At 42.1% G+C, this 20819-nt stretch overlaps 1 protein-coding gene across 1 annotated transcript; it reads left to right on the forward strand.

Moving 5' to 3' along the window:
* Window positions 1–18428: 18428 nt before the first annotated feature.
* LOC102537488 (olfactory receptor 8B8) lies at window positions 18429–19361 on the forward strand. Its single transcript, XM_006209892.3, has one exon. It carries the CDS (start codon window positions 18429–18431, stop codon window positions 19359–19361), a length of 933 nt encoding a protein of 310 aa, XP_006209954.2.
* Window positions 19362–20819: the final 1458 nt, after the last annotated feature.

Genomic DNA, 20819 nt, shown 5'->3' on the forward strand with positions numbered 1-20819 from the left:
AATTTTCAATTGTTTATTACCAGTATATAAAATACAATTAATTTCACATACTGATTTTGTACTCCGTAACTGTGCTAGTTTTGTTTATTGATTCTAGTTTTTACTTTAATTAACAAAAGAGGAAATAGGAAACCTTATTTCTCTTTGTATTTCTACATACACAATCATGTCATATGCAAACAAAACCAGGATTGATTATTTCTTAATGATCTTTTATTTTCCTCATTGCACTAAGACATTCAATACAGTGATGAGTAGAAGTAAGAATAATGGACATCACTATCTTGTTTCTGAACTTGGGGTAAAAGCATTTAGCCTTTTACTGAATATGATGTTTGCTGTAGATTGTTTGTTTGTTTTTAGACAGCAGTGATCAGATTAAGAGTGGGTGATTAACTTTCATTTAAAAAGTAATACTTCTTTTCTAGAAAATACATGTACATGGTAAAAAATTAAACAGTTCAAAAAAGAATATAGGAAAAATAAGCCTTCTTTTTCCCTTTGGTTCTCCCATGCCTGTATTCTTCCCTTAGGTGTAACTATTTCTAGAAATACTATAGGCATATTCAGGCAAATCTCTATACCTATTTTTATTTATTTACATTTCTATCTATATATTTATGTCTAAGACTCCTTTTTGTTTAAAGTTCTATAAAAGGGCATTTAAAGATGCAACTTCCAATAGAAATGGTTTAAATCGGAGTGAGTAGGGGACACTGTTGGGCAGGAAGAAGAGGAATCAAACCCAGAAGAGCCATGGCACATGATGTGAGTAGGAAAGAAGAGAAAAGAAGAGGCAACATGGCAAACTCAGGGTAGCTTCAGCTCTGGTAACATTTTAGATTCTCCTGATTTTCTGTCCCCACCCTACGGTTTGATTCACTTATACCTTTGTTTGCTTGTTGCTCTGTTGAGGGCAGAGCCATTGAATGCTTACAGTGCCAGAATGGCAAGCACTTCCAATTCAACAGTATTTATACATTTGCTCACTTATCTATTTAAAATTAAACAAGGGTTGGTTTCAGCTTCAAGAGGTAGAGAGCTTGGAAGTCATCACACGCATTCTCACAATAAGAAAAAAATTTGAACGAACTGAAAATCAACAACTCTTCTTAGGTCCAGCAGAGAATTGAGGTTACAGGACAAAATGACTCCCTGAAAACTGGAGAGAGAGGTGAGAATACAGAATCCCAGCTCACTTGGAGCAGGAGCTGCTGGAGCTAGTGTTTGTGCATCGGTAGCAACACCTAAATGGTAATTGATGCGTTTCCGGAGGCTGATTATGGACTAACTTGAAATATAAAAAGCTCATGGAGACTCAGTCTCAGAGGAGCCACTACACTTTTGTCAATTTTACCTCCAGGAGCACCACCAGGTTCTCATGGTGAAGATTGAGGGAAAATCTCCTTCAGCTTTAGGTCGGGGTTGGGGGTGGAGTAACCATTCTGAAACATACTCAGTGCCTTCTATTCTCCGCCTGCCCTCAAGGATATTACTTTACTAGAACCTAAACTATGTTGGAGGTGAGAAATACCCAACTCCTGATCTTCCTGTTCCCTTGAATCTTCCTGTCCCAACAAGTCGTCTTTACAACAGGGTATAGAGCTGAAAGAGCTGCAAGGCTCAGACTCTAATTAAGAAAGAGTTTCTAAGGACATCAAAAGACAGAAGGCGAGAGAAAAATGACACTAGAGACACCTACAGCTATAGCAAACACTAAGCACAGCAATAGCTCCCAGCCAGATACTCCCTACAGGAGATAAACACCTTTATGAAATGTCTCCTCTTTGCCAGACACACTGTACTAGAAAGGCTATAAATAGCTCATAAAAAGTAACCACCCTGATTATTTAAACACAGCTTACATTTTTACATTATTCTCTTCTTTCTGCTTGCCTCTCTTAGGATGACAGTGAAAGGCCATCATACATCTACCTTTTCTTCCTATTTTTCTCTCTGGGCACATAAACCTTCTCCACTAAGACTTGATCTCATTAATCTTACCACACTTTTGGCATCCTTGAAATCAGAGGACAGAAATTAGTGTTTTGTGAAGCAGATAAGACACTTTGTCCTTTATAATAAATCCTTTAGAGATTTGTAATGCAAATGCCCATTTCTTCCTTTTCCTTCTTAAGATTAGGTGCCTCTACTATGTGCTCCCACACCACTCTTTGCTTAACCTGTTAGCACATTTCCTGCACCATAAAGCAGTCGCCTATTTGTAGGGGCTGATCCTTACACAAGAATATCAATTCAAAGAGGGCAATGTCTGCGGCGTCTGGCTATCGCAACATGGCTGGGGAGAGTAACCGGTACACAGTAGATGCTGAATAACTGTTTAGTGGGGGAAAGAATGATGGTTCCAGGAGACCGAGGGGACTGTTTTTTAAAACGCTGTGTCTGATTTCCAGACCTACGATTTTAGTCACACTTGAAGAGAACACATGGCATTTCAAAACAGAGGTGAACGGTGCCCCTTCCCCTCAGCGGCTGCCCTCTGTTCTTGCTAGTTTCTCTGGGTACGGGCTGCCTCCCACCCTCCTCTCACTCTGGATAAGAAGGATCTTTTCCTAACTCGGTGACACTGGTCGAAGAGCGATGCACTGTCAGAAATTAGCCTTGTTAGGGCGGCATTTTGTAAGAAGTGCAGGTTCTACTTAAACGTTTTTGTCAACTCTCATCGCCATAAACTCAGTTTACCTTACATTTTTGAGCTGACTTCATTAATGCTGAGGGAGCTGGAGTAGTTATGCTTTCACACTACTCAGTCACTCATTCTATGTGGCCTTCAAAGCAACACACGTTCTCAGGAACTTCTGTCTCTCCTGTGCATGCAAACCACTCTCCAGCATCCCGAGCATTTCTGGCAAAGAGAAGCAGGGATAGGGGCTGGAATTTTGTGAACGCTTACTTGAAGCTGGCATGCATGAAAATTTGATAAAGGGATCTGAGGGACAGGGGCGAACAACTGACAGTACGTAGTACACTTCCCAGCAGACAGAAATGTTTTTACGTTCTGCTGTCATGTTAGTGAAAAAACAAAAACAAAAACCACATTGCAGCTGAATTGTCCATTTGTCCCTTGAGCTTTTCCTCCTTCTGGTGAACTTCTCTACATTCTAAGTTCTTATGTTGGGTGAGGTTTTGGTTGTGGAATCAGTTGCTCTCTTTTGTAATGAAAGGCAACAGACCTGTTTTGCTATTAGTGGTAGGTATCCTGGTTTCTGCTAACTTTGCTTTTCCCAAGGCATTTAGATCTGGAACCACTGATTCCTTCTCACGTACGCTGACCTTATTCCAATTCTGACCAAAGGAAAAAAAAAAACTGGCAGTTTTCTACAGACTTCATCTTCCTGGCAAACGTGGATGTCTTCTTGCTGCTCCCAGAGTTCTGTCTTTGCCCAGGATATCTGAGCAGCCTGCATTTTATCATTTTATTCTTTCTATCCATTTGGGTCTCATCTCCAGGGCTGTGTTTATGCCTCTGCTGATTATCCCCCTTTTGTCCTTCCAGATCCAGCCTTTGCACTTGTCCATCCTGCTCTGTCCTCTGGGAGTCTAACTGCGATGCGCTGCAGCAGCAGACTCTTGCCCTCTGTCTTCAGCAAACGAGGTGCGAAAGGGAGAGTGAGGACAGGGTATTCATTCCTCCTGCCCCTCCCTGTGGGAGTGCCATGGGCTGCACCATCCACCAGGAGTCCCACTCAGGTGAGCAGCCCTCCCCTCACGCCCGCTCTCCTTGCCTCATATCAGGACTCTGGGTGGTACCAGTCCCTGCACTACCCCTGTGGTTTGCCTCTATCCAGCTACAGCCTTGTAAACCATATGGCTTTGCTCTTTTTAACTCATTAGAGATACGGCAGGCACGGGTCTGCAGCTCTGTTCTGTCTTTTACTAACCAAGTGTATTTAAGCCAGTTATTTCACTTCATTAAACCCAGTTTAGTTACCTGTAAAATAGAAATAATACTAGTCTCATAAGGCTGCTACTAACATTAGTGTACGTAATTTGTGGAAAGCATTTTGCATAGTGCCAGAAACTTCCCTTTTTCCTCTGATTTTCTTCCTTCTGAAAAGAAATGTGAGGTTTCACATTCCACATACAATTTAGTGGAATTTGTTCTTGAAAATCTATATGCTGCATAAAGACAAAAATGGGATCCACTTCCTGAGTTGCACAACAGTGAGAGGTTGGTCCTATTACCCCATTTAACAGATGAAGTGACTGAAGTTTAGGGCCTTTAAGTAACTTGATACTTGCAGCTAATATGCCAGAATAATTGTTGAAATATTACATGTTTTTTCATATTTCCCCTCCTCTCTCACAGGTACAGTTTTGCAATTTTTCTGCCCTTCCCTGGGCTGGCAGAAATCTTAAGATTTACTCTTTGGCGAGTTTGAACCAGAGGGATCGTGGACTCTGGACACCAGGCACAGGTACGGGGAAGGGGACTGAACTGAAAAGACAGGGACTACGTTACATTCTTGGACTTAATCACCAAACTCTCTGAGTGCCGGCAGCATCGTTATTAAGGCTACTCTCCCTCCACTCTTAAGTGAGGAGATAGGGGTCTCCTTGCTGGTGACACTGACCAGCCTATGAGGAAAGATCTATAGATACTGAAGTCAGGGCTTCTCCAGGAAAGTAGCCCAAGTGATCCATTGAAGGGTGAAGTCCTCCAGTTTCCAAGTGTGGCCCCAACCCACTGAGCATCCTCAGGACACTTAGGACATTCTTAGTTTCCAGAGAACAGCCGAGGATCAAGCAGCACTTGAAGAGGGGTTATAACGTGAACAGAGGACACTCGATGACGCTGCCGCTGCTGTCGCACACAGCACACGGTATCTAGAGGCAGACTGTGAATCTAACGCAGGAAAGCGGGACCTGTCATCTTGTCTCGGCCAGTCTTGCCACGTTTGTGGCGAGCTGGGCAGTTCCGACACAGGCTGACCGCAAAGGCACCCTGCCGGTTACTGAAGTTACTGGGAAAGAAGCCCTGACGGGAAGCCCTGGGACAGGAATGCTCCTCGCTGCCCTCGGCTGGATGGAGGATGAGAGCTGGGACACAACCCACCGGGAATTCCCTGGGGGTTACTTCTTAGGCTCCTTCCAGATCATCGCACTTGGCAGGCACTGTCCATCTCCTGTGCCCAAGCTTTCTGGTTGGGCCTTGCTGTGCCACGGTAGGAAAGGGGACAGCACTCACTCTTGTGTTGGCCCCAGACCAGCTGGACGCACTGCCTCAGGCTTCTGGTCTGGGAGTTCTCTTTCCATACAGCAGCTGGACCCAGACAGGCCAGCGGCTGGCTGTGCCTGCTGCTCTGCATTTTGGCACCGGTGCTCCTGCAGCATGATGCTGACGTCTACTTTCTGGGATGGGTGACATCTTTCAGAGGATTTGTAGTCTCAGTTTTGAGCTTAGATGCAGAGACGTGGTGTAGGTTAGGAGTAGTCTTGGAGGAAAGAAGTGAATACAGTGGGAAAGCCCTTGACTTTGGTTTTCCCTCATTATTCCCCAAGAAAGAGAAATTAGAGGCACTGATGTTTTCCCCCACTTTATGGTAAAGAAACAGGCAATGTGAGGTCGATGCCCCTCTCTGGGTAATTTAGAAGCAAACAGCATTACAAGATAAAAGAGGGGTCAGGTCTCCCAGCTCCCAGCTCTTCCACATTGTCTTCAGCAGGGATTGTGGAGCAGCTGAACAAATCAAGAGCCCAAACAGTACGAATAATAATGGTTTAGATGGGGTTTATAGGAGATGGGAAGAAACGCAGAGAGGAAAGAAGCCGCATTTATCCAGCACATGCTACGCACCAGGCAGTGTTAGACACTAACAAAATCTAACCACCAGTGTTGGAGATGAGGAGCAAAAAGGCAGCTCAGAGATGATAACTGTCTTGCCTAAGAACTTCTGAGGCTTCTAAGTCCTGAAAAAAAATATTGTGCCCCAAATAGTAAGAACTACATAATTAGAAATTTTCCTTCTCAACGTAATAAAAGCTAACCGGAAGATAAAAATAGCTTGTTTATAGGTCCTTAATTGAGAAATTATGGAGATGATAATAATTTAAGAAATGACAGTTATGGAGGTGATAATATAACTATCTTACATTTCTCTGGTCTTTTCTCTTTGGTCTCCAAAAGACATGTATGCTTCAGATAAATTTTCTCAAACTGTGGGCTACAATTCAAAAGTGGACCATAGCAGCAACTCACTGTTGGAGAATTCTTGAGAAAATGCCATATTAGCAACAACGGGAAGCCTGCAGCTATGAACGTGACCATCAGATCCAAGGGACGCACAGGGCACAATCCCTTAGGGTGGGGCCCCTCTAGAGGCAGTGGGGTACCTGGGGGCAAGCATGTGCTCTGCAGTTGTGTGAGCGACGAGATGCTACTGAGTGTGGGTCTGCAGAGCTGTCAGGATGGAGTCCCTGAGTGGGCAGAGTGAGGACACAAGGGTTTCAGGCAGCTGGCTCTGAGCACAGAGTGTCTGCAGTTCCAGTACTGGGAGTATTTTTGCCAGGAGCAAGAGCCGCTTCCCTAAATAGCATGCCAGGCTGTGGGCCAGGACACTGGTAATTACAGGGAGGTTTGACCTGGGCTAGGTCCTGCTGGTGGAGGATGCAGAGACGGGGACTTCAGCTGGGATGGGTGCCAGGCTGCTCCCTCTCGGTAGGTGGAGCCCTGTGGTTTTACGCTGCCCTCTCATTAATGAGGTGTGTAGGGGAAAGGGAATGTTGTAGGGCCAGGTCATCCATTTAATTGGCGTGGGACTTGGTTTGATTTTTTTTTTTAAATATTGAAGGCCGTCATTTTGTTGTTTGGGATTGGACTGGAGATCCAAACTCATCTAAGACTGCTTCCCCTCCCAGGACACTCTGTCCCAGGGACACTGGCTCTGGGTCCTGATTCATCCCCCAGCTCTGCCTGCATTTGGTACACATTTTATCTCCCTGGCCCTGATCTTTTTCTAAAATGTTTCAATCTCACTGTTAGAATTTCCTTCTAGACCCAAAGTTCTTCTGGAAAAGTTAGGGGACAAATGACAGAGTAGAATATTAGAAAGATCATACCTGAAATTTGGAGGCAAAAGACTCCCACTGGGGTTGTAGAAGTTATATATGCCCCAGCTTTCTTTTTTCGTAAAATAGGAAAATCGTACATTCTCCCAGAGTTGCAAAGACTGATTAAAATATGATATGAAGTAGGTTTTAAACCGTACAGCAGGGTACATGTGTCAGCTCCTGCTTTAAATGTGGGTTTTGAACTTACGGAGGCAGGGTGACAGTGGGGGCAGAAGTATTAGAAATACATCCTTCAAGGCAGGAAAATACTGATGATTTTATCAGGATTGTATCCCTTTCTTGCTCATATGAAAGAGGTTCCCTCTAAAGAGAGGGAGTTGAGGACAGACAGTGGAAGGAGAGGATCTAAAGAAGTTATTTTGGGGGAGGTATTGAAATTTGAAGTGTTGTATTTATGCAAAAGGATTAGGCTGATGTACAAAGAGATTACACGCTCAGAGAAAATGGATTATCTTTGGCTAATAATTTCATTACTAGAGTAAGACAATTTGAATTAGCTTCCTGGGTCTTTCACTTCTATGAATTCTAGAAAATTACAAACTTCTGTACATTTCAACTTCTTCATTTGTAAAATTAGTATAATAGTCTGTTTTGTTAAGAGTTAAATGAGATAAAGTATGTAAACACTGAGTACAATGTCTGGTTTATATTAAGCATCAAAGAAAAATAACTATATTATTGCTATAAATTTGAAAAAGGTCGATTCAAACATTTAAATATTTATTTGTAATAAGCTCATGTCAAAATTTTATTTTATTTATTAATGAGACAAACAACAAGAAGACAAAGAAGCTGGTTTTAAGAACAGCTTACACACACACACACACACACACGATTTTATATAGGGATGTATAAAATCAAATACATACATGCAGATAGTTAGAAAAAAAATACTGGAAGATTGCCATGTTAGATATATGACTGATTAATGTCCTACAGGGTAATAAAATCATATTCCCTTTAGGGTTAACTTCTTTATTGAACTATGCAAATTATGATGACATCAATTCATGTAAAACTCTCACCTTACGAGGTTATAGAAATGCCTGCCCCTTTATCAGTTGTGACTTGTTAGTTAAACACACTGTGATATTCTCCAAGAGTATCAGATTAGGGTCAAACAGTATTTTGGAAAATGCTCTAGCTTGATATCAAATGATTAATCAATCAATCATCTATCTGCATTTTTCCAGGTTTGAGATACATTTTTTTCTTTACCATTATTAAAGGCATTTTTGGAGGGGATAACCTAGAAGATACTGAGCAGAAATAAGACAACTGATTATAGGAACTTCTCTCGATCAAACCAACTAGGATCTTCTTGATTCTGAAATCAGGACATTGAGAAGAAGTGGGGCCCAAGACTTGGAGCTTTTACTGCCTGCAACAGTGATCCTCAACCTTGGCTGGCCTTTGGAATCACCAGAGGAGCTTTTAAAAAAAAATACTGCTGCCAATGCCCATCTCAAAAGTTCCCATCTAATTGGTCGGTAGTGTGGCTTGGGAATCAGAATTTATAAGGAGCTTCAGGTGATTCCATTGTGCAGCCAGAGTTAAGGACTTTGGGGCTGCAACTCTCACGAGCACTCTAAGAGGTGAAAACCAGCCTGTTTCATTAGCTGAGCTTGCTGATTTACTTTACTTCAGAAATCAAGTCTCTCTTTTCATCTGGGAAGTCCCCAGTTCTGCGTCTGTGGATTCAACCAACCACCAATCAAAAAATATTCAAAAAGAAAAAAATTCTAGAAAGTTCCAAAAAGTGACACTTGAATTTGCCTCATGCCAGCAACTATTTACATAACATTTACATTGTATTTACAACTATTTACATAGTATTTACATTGTATTAGGTATTATAAGTAATCTAGAGATGATTTAAAGTATACGGGAGGATGTGTGTAGGTTTTATGCAAATGATACTCCATTTTACATACGGGACTTGAGTTCCGTGAGTTTTGGCAACCAGGGGGTAGGGGGAGTCCTGGAACCAGTCCTCAGCAGATACGGAGAGACGACTGTATATACCCACACATACATGCATAACTTTGCATTAATACATAAAGGCAAACATGTGATTTTTTGTGAATGTGTGCATGTGGTATAAGGCTCAAAATAAGGCCGAGCATTATGTGCTGCCTCAGCATCTGAGGGAGACCAGAAGGGCCTCGAATGGTCTGACCATGAGTTCTCCTCCCTACTCCAGTCCCACTGGTGAGATCTCCCAGGCAAACCCCTCCTTATCATGGGGTCCAGGCACAGCCCCTGCTTACTCCTGAGTATCCAAGAGTTTCCGTGTCCTGTTAGCCTGAGAATGTATTCAAATAAGCCAATTACCTTCTCCTATGGGAACCAGGGGGCATCTCATCCTCTTGATACTAGAAAGCCTGGGTTCATCTTAGCCAGTATGGACTGACTGGATGTTTATCTTCAGAGCTTAAAAAAAAGTACTGGTACTGACCATTGGCCAAGACTATGGAATATGTTTAATAAAGATAAACGGTGCTATGTAACCATGGGTCCCTGAACTGTTTTAGGGCAGGATGTACCAGCCTGCCAACATTGTTTGGTAATACTAATTGGATTATAATAATGCAACAATAATGATAATAATAATTATTATTATTATCTGGTTTGGCAGAGCCAGGGGGCGGTTTCAACACTGCAGGCTGGTAACACAGGTAGACTATGCCTACAAGACCAGCTCATTAAAAGAGAAGCAGACTTGGGACTTCTTGGTACCAAGAAGCTTCCCACGTACGCAGGTGGACAAAGCGCATCTGTGTACTTTGGGAGGACAAGGAAGCCTATGCCAGAAATACCCGGACTCCTTTTCATTGCATACCCTTCTCCTGCTGTTGCTGTAACCTTTACCTGTGATGAAGCTGTTCTGTTGAGTATAAAAGGTTCGAGTCTTGTGAGACTTTTCAGCAACTGAATACTCATAGCAATTAATGCATAGTTAACACATCGCTTGGTGATATTTAAACCACAGGAGTGGATGGAATTATTCTGGGAAATTGTTTGGGATGAGGGGATAAGAGAGGTGAGGCTGGAAATTTGAGAACCTTCACTTCACGATGAGCAGGGAACAAAACACCTGGCGTACTGTGGATAATCCCAGGAAGCAGACGAAGCAGAAGAGGAAATCACAGAGTGGAAAACATTTTTACTTTCCCAAGGCCACACAGCTAGATCTTTAGACTCCTAAACTTGGTTCCTTCAACTACATCACGCTGCATCTTGATTAAAACTAGTCTTTAGGAAAACTCCCTAGAGAAAGCTTTGAAAAGTACAAGAACGTTTTACAGAGGTTTGCGGCTTCCCTTGACCAGTAGAGATGTTAAAAAATAGCATCGTCTTCACCATCCTGCAATTAGGATTCCTGAGACATCTCTGCCCAACAAGGGAAGTCTGTTGCTTTCTACAAAATTTAGTGAATCTTCATTTTTAGGATTTTTTAAAAACTCAATTGAGACATCCCCACTAATGCCTAGCATAACCTCCCTTCCATCACATTGCCTTTAAATACAAGGCCGCACTATGTCCTTGTATTTTCTCTCTCTGCCACAATCTTGGAACATGGTGTGCCCGTAACACACCTTAAATCATATATTTTACATTGCTAGTGTTAGTGTGACTTGCTTTTTATAGCAAACATATTCCTGAGATAAATGTCACTTAAAAATGGATTCCTATTTTAAGAGCCCCAAACTGTGGGCTATGATGAAACTGAGCTCTGGGCAGCTCCTGACTTGGGAAGACTTTGCAGCTCTTTCTGTCACTGAGTAACTTTCCTTTGCCAGCCCTCAAAATATTGGGAGGTTCCTTCTTTCCTGTAAATACCTTGACCCTGGAGCTCACACCCAGTAGGTACATAGCATCTAATGTAACTGTCTGTTCAGTGTCAACATTAGCATATTTAAAACGTCAAAATATAGTAAAACCAGTTATGTGAAATCTATATTATTTATCTTTTGTAAATGGGTTTACTGTGTAGCTATTTATAGGAAACATCTAACAAATTCCTTTAGTATTTGAAAAAAGTTAATGTATCCCTGAACTTATTAATTTTTAAATCTGGACTTTTACTAAACCAAATTTACACTCTTTTCTGCTGAATGAACTTAGTAAGTATTCATGAACAATAGGTGAATAGGTCATTGTGTTCAATATTGGCTGTATAAGTAAAACAGTACTTCAACATATGATCTTGCCTTACAGTCACTTACGATATAGCTGGGATTGGGGAAATTCAATCCTGAAACAGTGGATGAGAAGCAAAATGCAGAAAGACATGGAAACAACCTAAATGTCCATCACTGACAGATGACTAGATGAAGAAATTGTGGTACATTTATCCAATGGAATACTACTCAGCCATAAAAAGAATAAAATGCCATTTGCAGCAACATGGATGGACCTGGAGATCGTCGTTCTAAGTGAAGTAAGCCAGAAGGAGAAAAAAAATACCATATGATATTGTGGTATCTCATATGTGGAATCTTAAATAAAAGACACAAATGAACTTATTTACAAAACTGAAACAGACTCACAGACCTAGAAAACAAACTTACGATTACCAGAGGAAGGGAACAAGAAGGGATAAATTGGGATTTTGAGATTTTCAGATACTAACTACTATACATAAAATAGATAAATGACAAGTTTATACTGTATAGCACAGGGAACTATGTTCAATACCTTGTAGTAACCTATAATGTAAAAGAATACGAAAAGGAATATTTATATGTATATGTATGACTGAAACACTATGCTGTCCACCAAAAATTGATACAACACTGTAAACTGACTATTCTTCAATAGAAAAAAAAAAAGTAAAGGGCAGAATTGTACCGAGTGGATAAAAAGAGATATGGAAGAATAAGGACCCTGTAATACTCCATTAATTCAAAATTACTTATTAACAATTACGGTAATTGCTCCTCACAACAATTTTACATTAGGTTTTAATCTCTCTGCTGACAGATGGGGTCCCTGAGGGGCAAACACTATGATCTTACTCAGCCAGTAAGGGATGTGATCAGAACCTAGGTCATCTGACTGCAAAGCCTGCTCAGAGCCAAAACAGTGACCTTCTCTGTCACATTTACTAATGACTTCCTCCTCCTTTTGTAATGAAAAGTTCTATTCTTAACCCCGACTCGTGGTTCCTGTGGTCAGCTCTGTTTATGTGATTTCCCAGTGCATGTCTCCATGACCTCCTCCAGGCTCCCATCTCATACAGCTTTTCCTGACCACCCCTCTTAGAGGTACTTCCAGCACTTGACAGTCAGGTCTAAATCCTAGCTTTTCATTTGCCACCTTTACTTCCTTCTTCATCGTCCTGGGATTGCAATCTTAGTCATCTTTGATCCTGGATCTTTCCTCTCCATTCTTTCCCCCACGATCATTAATCTAGCAAATGTGTTAATTCCTCCATCACTACAAACACCTGGAGGCTTAAAGAGACCAGGCTGTCCTAACTAAGAGATAACCAAGTTTGATCCTTTTGAGTCAAGGAAGTGTTCTTGTGTTGAATAGGATAAAAATAGTACCTACTTAAAAGGATTTTTAAAAATATTAACCACTCTAATATGTGTGAAGCACTTAGCATAGTTGTTGGCACACTGTAAGCATTTAAAAATATAAAATATTAGGACGACTATTAGTATTCTTGAATCCACTGGATGATATTTTTAAGCATGCCAAATCTGTGCATCTGGTAGATTATTCATTTTCTATAAATGACATAATGTATGTAAAACTACTAGCAGAGTGCTTGGTACACAGGTGTCTGATACATGTTAATTACCCCCAATATAGACCTCCAAGTTCCCTTCTAATTCTAGGATTCTATGTTAAATACATATATCATTTATGTAGAGATTTGTATGTTAAGGAGTTGAAAATGTTTAATAAAAGTATATTGAGATCCAACATCACGCAGAAGTATGTAACTCCTGACATTTGTTCTCCTAGGAGCTGACTGAGGCCATTTCAAATGAAGATCTGTCAGCTGTCATCTTTCTCCACAGTCAGGTTCCCTACCTCTTCTTATGAAACTGTGCCTTGTGCTTGGCCTCCTCAGGTGGGCAGTGATGGTCACCACACTTGGGGCCAACCTCGTGCCACCAGAAATCTGAGGGTTAATGCATGTGCATGAGAGATATTGTATTTGCATTTTCATGTGTCACACATGGAATGACACAAATAGATCGTAATTTAAAAAAAGACAGAAAAAATAGAAATAAATAAAATAAAGAAGCACTATATAGAGATTCAAGTTTTGGAAAGAGGGCAGTTCTGCAACAAAAGGAATACGGTTAAGAATAGTCCTTCCTACACTGCTTCCTGCTTGGGCTGCATCTGCTCTTCAGGGAACATGACTTTAGTGAAGCCCCAGCTGAGAAGATTTTTGAAACGTAGTTCCCATGGCAACGGGCTCTGAAGTGACATAAATCCAGAGAAACTTTTCTTGGTTGTTCTATCATCCAAACACGAATCCTCTAAGGCTCCTAGAGAAAAGTCAACTTTTAATGAAGCTTAGGTCTTTGCTTTCTGTGCCCCCAAGGAGCCCCTTTCCTGTGGGGCTCATTTCCGGTTTGTAATAATGATTTATTTTCTTTAATTGTGAGTTGACTATAGCGGAGGTGAGAGCAAAGATGGGGATTTATTGTAATCACCAAGGCAGTGGCAAATTTCTAAGAAATTTCTAAATTTCTCATGCTTGAGGCCTCTTGTTATTGAGCTGTGATCAAAATATACCCCCTGGAATGGAGCATTAGCAAGCACTGAGTACATGCAAATGTCACCCAACACACACACACACACACACACACACACACCCAGGACTTTATAGGGGTTATAATCAGCTTGCCAAGTGGAGAACAGGCAGCTGCCAGCAAGGTTCTCATTATAAACCCAGTCCATGATGACTTCAACTGCCCCATTCTAACCAAAATGTACCCTCTCATCCACTGAATACCATCTGAAAGTTCATCATTAGAGATCTGTGTTTTCTGGTTAAAGATTCTGTCTTCATTTAAAAAAAAAAAAAAAAAGGCCTGGAAGAGGGTGTGGAATGTTTATAATCCCCAACAAGCTTTGAAAGACTGATGATGAATTAGTGAAATCTTTTCTGAGAGTTGGTTTTGACACAAAATTGAAGGTAAAGAAAAGGACTTTCTCTTTAGGACTATGAGTGTTCGGGGAAGAGGGATTTTTACCAAGACCAGAAGTGGGTACAGAGAGATTGGAGACTGTAAAGGAAAGCTCACCTGACTTTGTAATTTGGCCTTCGTCATGTGGTAGAATCTGGGTTATTTGAAAAATAGAGCATTGGTTTTGGACAGGAAGCAGGGACAAGCTGAAACATTCAGCGGCCTTGAGCCTGTCTGCAGATTAAGTTGAATCAGAGAGACGGGCCTGACATCAAGTTTTGAAGAAAAAAATCTTATTTCAGAGCTCCTCTCACTCCTACCAGCTCCCATCTCCTTCCATCCTGTATTAGCCTCTCTCTTGCCTCTTGAAAGGGTCACCCACCTCCTAGCAAGCTTGTTCTCTTCCTCATTCCCTCCCTAAATTGTACACATTTTATATTCGTCTTATGTATATTTCCTGTAACATTTATCAAGGCTCTTCCATGTGTCCACCTCTTTGCCAGGCTTTTCCCTTATACGATTTAATTTAATTCTCACAACAACACTGTGAATTATTATCATTATCCCCATTTTACAGACAAAGAGATTAAGAATCTGATATTAATAAACATTTTGTAAGTGTCTGTAAGCCAGGTTCTACAGTTGGCTTGAAGATATAAAAGTGAATAGACCTAGTTCCTATCCTCCAAATCACTGGAAGGATGTGGATGTTCACAAAGACAGTGACACGTTGTGAGGAGAGCTGCGGTAGATCTTAGGACAAGGTAGGATAGGATTTTTTCGCTAATCCCCATCAGATCTGAGATTTGAGGTCCTATTTTTTCTGGCCTCTTGGCATTTTGATAGAACTTCCTCAAAATTCTCTGCAACATGGAATTTCAGGTACTTGATGAATTTCACGATTCATTTTTGGTTTCCTGACCTGGGGTCAAACAGCTTTGGGGAAGGCTGCTTCCTCCCAGGTGGAGTAACAAACATTTTGGTCAGACCTGCTCCAAATTCTGCTTTAGGAGTACTTTATCTGGGGCTTCCACAAAAAGCCATGCTGGAGACAAGGATTTGTGTGCAGGTAGCTTATTTTTGGAAATGATCTCAGGGAAAAGAGTGAAACAGGAAAGGATAGAAAGCCAACCCAAGGGTGGGTTACTGGGCTGTTGATTTTAATGGGAAATTTAGGATCAATAATCTCAGGCCTTTTGAGATGCTATGAAGGATGCATCACTAGAGACCCAGATGGGGGGAGCACTTATCCACCGGCTCCCAGGGTGTGTTGACTCTTTTACACCTACAGGTTTGCACATGTAATAGTACGGCTGAGTGGATTCCCACAGACATTCCACATGTGGTGGCAGAGACATCCTAGAGCAGAAAGCAGGGCGTGTGTAAGTGGTGCAGCTGAGAAGCTGTTGTTTGGCTACAATTGCACGCAGCCAGCTGAAAACATAGCCTGAGTAATGTGACATGCGGCATACAATGTGTCTAACACAGAGAGCTTGCTGATGGCACCTGAACTCAGGGTCCTGTAATAATGTTGAGAGTGGAGGGTAGAGGACAGCCCAACTGTAAGGCAAAGCCCACATTATCTGGTTTGCAATGTGCTAAAAACTTAGAAAGGCCTCTTGCTCCATTTACTTGTGATTTATTCTGGAAGTCCCTCCCTTGTTCCTTATCTTATTGCTGTGTTTTGAGTTAAGGCATCTTGTCTGGATTACAAGATGAAACAGTGCCTGGAGGGACTGTGGCACCAAATCACTGACACCCAACAGCTCATTACACTAATTGGCCTCTCTCAGCACATCTGATCATGTCATTCATTCTCCTGTTCAGAATGTTCCGCGGACTCACGTTGCATAGACATTTCCTGTCCTGACAGTCAAGCCTCTCTCCAGTATGACCCTGGGGTGCTGTTCCAGATCTGGTGTCCAATTACGTCCTCTACTTGTACTCTGCGTTTCAGCTAAACTAAAGACCAGGTGGGCTTCCTCTGGATAAGGTGGAAAACTTCTTCAACGGCAGAGATTAGAGGCCCATGTTTTATTCCATAATCTACCAGCAACCAGCTCTGTGATTGGTTTTGTCTGGAAGATACAGGGTAGGAGGATTATGTTAGTGTATTCCCAAACCTGGATAAATATCCAGATCACCAGGGGAGTGTTAGAAGAGAAAAACAGATTGTAAAGCCCCACTCCTGGAGATTCTGATTTGTATGTGTAGGTTGGACCAGCAGGGTATATACTTTTTAAATTAGCATATTCATACCTAATTCAATTGTAAATCTAGGTTTGTGAATCATAGGATTAGATGATTTTTAGTATTGCTTCAAACCTGTGAGGCCCCCAATGCATGAATAAGCTGTCACTAAGCTCAAGAAGGCTCTAAGAAACTGGGACACAAAGGGATAACTTTTGTCATGACAGAGGGGAAGTTGGGAAAAGAGCAAAGCAAGTAAAATAGGGAAACAAATGGTGGGTTCAGTGGAGTGAAGAGGGATCAGCCATCAGGGTCAGTCTGAGGGTACCAGGACCCCAAAAGAGAGCTGAGAGGATGGAGATAGGGGACATTAAGGCGAATTCCAACAATTTAGCAATTTGGGAGGGGGGAACTTCTTATCTGAAGGGGGTTGTTCTTTACTGTCAAGCTCAAATTCCAAGATGGAAGGTTTGTTTTTCCTGGACCAGATATTGTGCAATTCCTGTGATAAACCGAAATGTAAGTGGTGTGTGGAACGCCCTCCTCTAAACTTGCATGGTGTTTTATTTTTAATAAATCATTTTTTTCTGGATCTTACCACATTTTTTGCATATTTAGTTAGATACGTTCTATCTTCTCTTTTCCAGTAGAATGTCAGAGCCTCGAGGGTGAGACTTTGTACACTGCATTATCTCCCACAGGGAGATAGTAAGTGCAATTGTTAAGAAAACCAGATTTGGAGTTAGACCTAGATTTTATATGACCTTTGTGATTTAACCTTTGCTACAAATTACCTTCGTAATCTCGTAAAATACTTCATCTCTAACGTGGAAGTGATAAAACCTAGTTCATAGGATTTGGGAGAGAATTAAAACAAAGTATTATATGTAAAATGCTTTGGATGCTGGCATGCTGGGGTCTGCATATTAGTGCTGGGACAGAAAGAGTGTGGGGTATACATATACAATGAGTGTTCAGTAAGTGGTAAATGATTATTTTTGCATTTTACTGAGTAGACATTAACTGAACAAATGTTTCTAAAATTGTACTCAAATATTATCAAGGGCATAAGCAAAAGTTCCATTTTTTCAAAGTTAATTTTTAGGGCTGCAGTCCCAGGGGAACCTCTGGCTTTTTCTACCTCTAATCAGGTCCCCAGATCTCTAAGCCCAGAATAAAACTGCTCAGTCTCTTGTCACTGCCTGGCACTGATTACAGACAAAGATGCCGTCTCCCTTCTGCAAGCTGGGAAAAAGCCTTGGGGCGAAGCCTCAATCAGACATCTCGTCCTTTAGTTCAGAAAGAATTCTAAGGCTGTCCAAGCTCTGATCCCCCAACCAGAACACGGACTAAGGGAAGGGGTCTCCTCTTAGTTCCTTCATCTGTGTTAGCACCGCAGCCATCTGTCTGTCTGTCTGCTAAGAGTTGAACCAAAAGGGACAAGGCTGAAGCTTCAGGATGAAGGAGGTGAGTGAGTGTATCTGGGCTGAACTTTTTGCCTAACCCCCCAACCTCAGGTCACAGAGGCTCTGGGAAGGGCCACCTCACTTTTCTGGTCTGTCTGAGTCCACCAGTCTGGCACAGCTGGGCTGGCTCCATCCACTCAGAGGACTCTCCCCAGAGACTGACCCCAGTTATTGTAAACCTGAGCAGACACTGGAGGTAGAAGGGCACAATAAATGGACCAAAGTAAAGATCCAGATTCGTAGGCTCATCCTTGGGTCTCTTCTTCCCAGCAGAACCTGTCCTCATCTCGAGGCAGATGGGTCCTTCTGATAGAGGTTCAGAGGCCGAGTGACTAGGGGGTCATGGGAATAGACCCACAGGCTTCCAGAAAGGCCTTTCTGCTGAAGTCAAAAATATCTCTGTGTGGATCTAGTTCTAAAGAATGGGGAGGTGACAGGGAGGGCAGCGTGGTCTCTCTCTCTCTCTCTCTTCCTCTAAGTGACTCTTACTCCTTGTTTCCACAGAATTCCTTCAGTGACAATGATGCCTGAGAATTCTTCCGTGACAGAGTTCATCCTTGCAGGCTTAACCAACCAGCCGCAACTCCAGATGCCCCTCTTCTTCCTGTTTCTAGGTTTCTACGTGGTCACCGTGGCAGGGAACCTGGGCTTGATAACGCTGATTGGACTCAACTGTCACCTGCACACCCCCATGTACTTTTTCCTCTATAACTTGTCCTTCATAGATTTCTGCTATTCCACTGTCATCACACCCAAAATGCTGATGAGTTTTGTCTCAAAGAAGAATATCATTTCCTATGCAGGGTGTATGACTCAGCTCTTCTTTTTTCTTTTCTTTGTCATCTCTGAGTCCTTTGTCCTGTCCGCAATGGCATGTGACCGCTATGTCGCCATCTGTAACCCACTGGTGTACACGGCCACCATGTCTCCCCAGGCCTGTTTACTTCTCTTGTTGGGTGTGTACATGATGGGGTTTGCTGGGGCCATGGCCCACACAGCATGCATGGTGAGACTGACCTTCTGTGCCGACAGGCTGGTTGACCATTACATGTGTGACATCCTTCCCCTTCTTGAGCGCTCATGCACCAGCACGTACGTAAATGAGCTGGTGGTTTTTGTCATTGTGGGCATCGATATTGGCGTGCCCACAGTTACCATCTTCATTTCCTACGCCCTCATCCTCTCCAGCATCCTCCGTATTCGCTCCACTGAAGGCAGGTTCAAAGCCTTTAGCACCTGCAGTTCCCACGTAATCGCAGTTTCTCTTTTCTTTGGGTCGGGGGCGTTCATGTACCTCAAACCACCTTCTCTTTTACCCATGAACCAGGGGAAAGTGTCCTCCTTGTTCTATACCATTGTGGTGCCCATGCTCAACCCGTTAATCTACAGCCTGAGGAATAAGGATGTCAAAGCTGCCCTGAAGAAAACTTTAAGCAGAAAATCACTCTCCTGAGAAACAAGCAATACTTCGGAAAGGGACTTTTTTCCTTCCATAGATGATTCAGCTTCCATTGGTTACACAGAAGAAATTTGAACTCTTTCTCAAACAAGTTTGTCTTTCCCATTTTAAAAGTCCTTTGATTTAAGAAGATTCTTAAAACGACAGGATACTCACATTTAGTGGGCCTTAAGGATGAGCTAGTTAAGTTCTCTCCTGTTTCTGAGACTAGATCCAGGCTTACATGCCTTCCCCCAGGTCACGCAGGTACTCAGCAGCAGAACCGTGACTAGAACCCAAGCTCTTCATCTCTAATACTGATTTCTTTCCATTATGATTCACTTTCTTCCTCCCTCAGCCCTGGAAGATCTCATTTCAAATGTGAGCTGGTCTAGGACACCAAAACCTGGTTCTGTCTACAGAAATCTCAGGCAACTTTTCAAGGGCTAATTTTAAATATCGCATTTTTGCATGAAGGTAGGAGGTATAACATTTTGTTGAGATGGTCTTGGCTAAATGACCAGATAAATTCTTGAAGAATTTTGCAGAGTGTGGAGGAAGTGTGCTAGGACCCAGAGAGCAGCAAGCATGGTCCCTCCTGAGACAGCGGCGTGGGGATTTGGGGACTTGGCCTTTATGGGATTTGGTGATGCTGGCTGGAAGACCTCATAGAACATGTCTAGGCTACAAAGGACAGGATTGGGGAATTACTTCACACATAATCATTTCTTTGTTTTCTAATCGTGCTTTTAAAGCGAGAGTGAGAAGTCTGTAGCTCAGGGTAGTCAGTTAAGGATCTGGAGACTATTTCTGAATCATAGAAAACCTTGTGTTATAAGCCAGTAATCAGGTTAGCACAACAGGGCAGCCAGTCACAGAGGAAGTGGCCACGGACTGTTACGGTACCCACGTGTGACAGAGGCCATGTGGGGTGTTCTCTGCTTCTCCAGATCACCTTTCTGCCCTTTGTAACTTACTCCACAAGTTAGATTTTATTTTCAACTTGATTTTCATGATTGTGTAAAATTCTACCATATGGATGTATTATATCTAATGAGCAGTTTTCTACTACTGTAATTAGTTTAATTTTTCCAAATTATAAATAGTGCTTCATTAACACACATTCAATAAATCTTTGAGTGCCCCCCACCCCGCCCCCAATTATATTCCTAGATGGGGAATTACTGAATTATACAAGATCCTCAAATTTTATTGCAAAATCCCTTCCTGAAAGTTTATCCCAACTTGCGCTCTTACCACCAGCATAAACATATCTGAACTGTCTATCTTGGCCAGATTCTGCACTGGTAAGGGTGGCACTCATGAAAACTTATTACCTTTAATTTTGGTGGTAGTGGTGTTTGTATTACTGTCTCCTCCTCTTTTATCTTTGTTTTTCTTCATTTCATAAACTACTTGTGGTATCTGGATGGGTAAAGAAAAGTAAAGAGGGAAGAAAATTGAAAATGTCTT

The sequence above is a fragment of the Vicugna pacos genome, chromosome 33 (genome assembly GCF_048564905.1).
Source record: "Vicugna pacos chromosome 33, VicPac4, whole genome shotgun sequence".
NCBI classification, from domain to species: Eukaryota; Metazoa; Chordata; class Mammalia; order Artiodactyla; family Camelidae; genus Vicugna; species Vicugna pacos.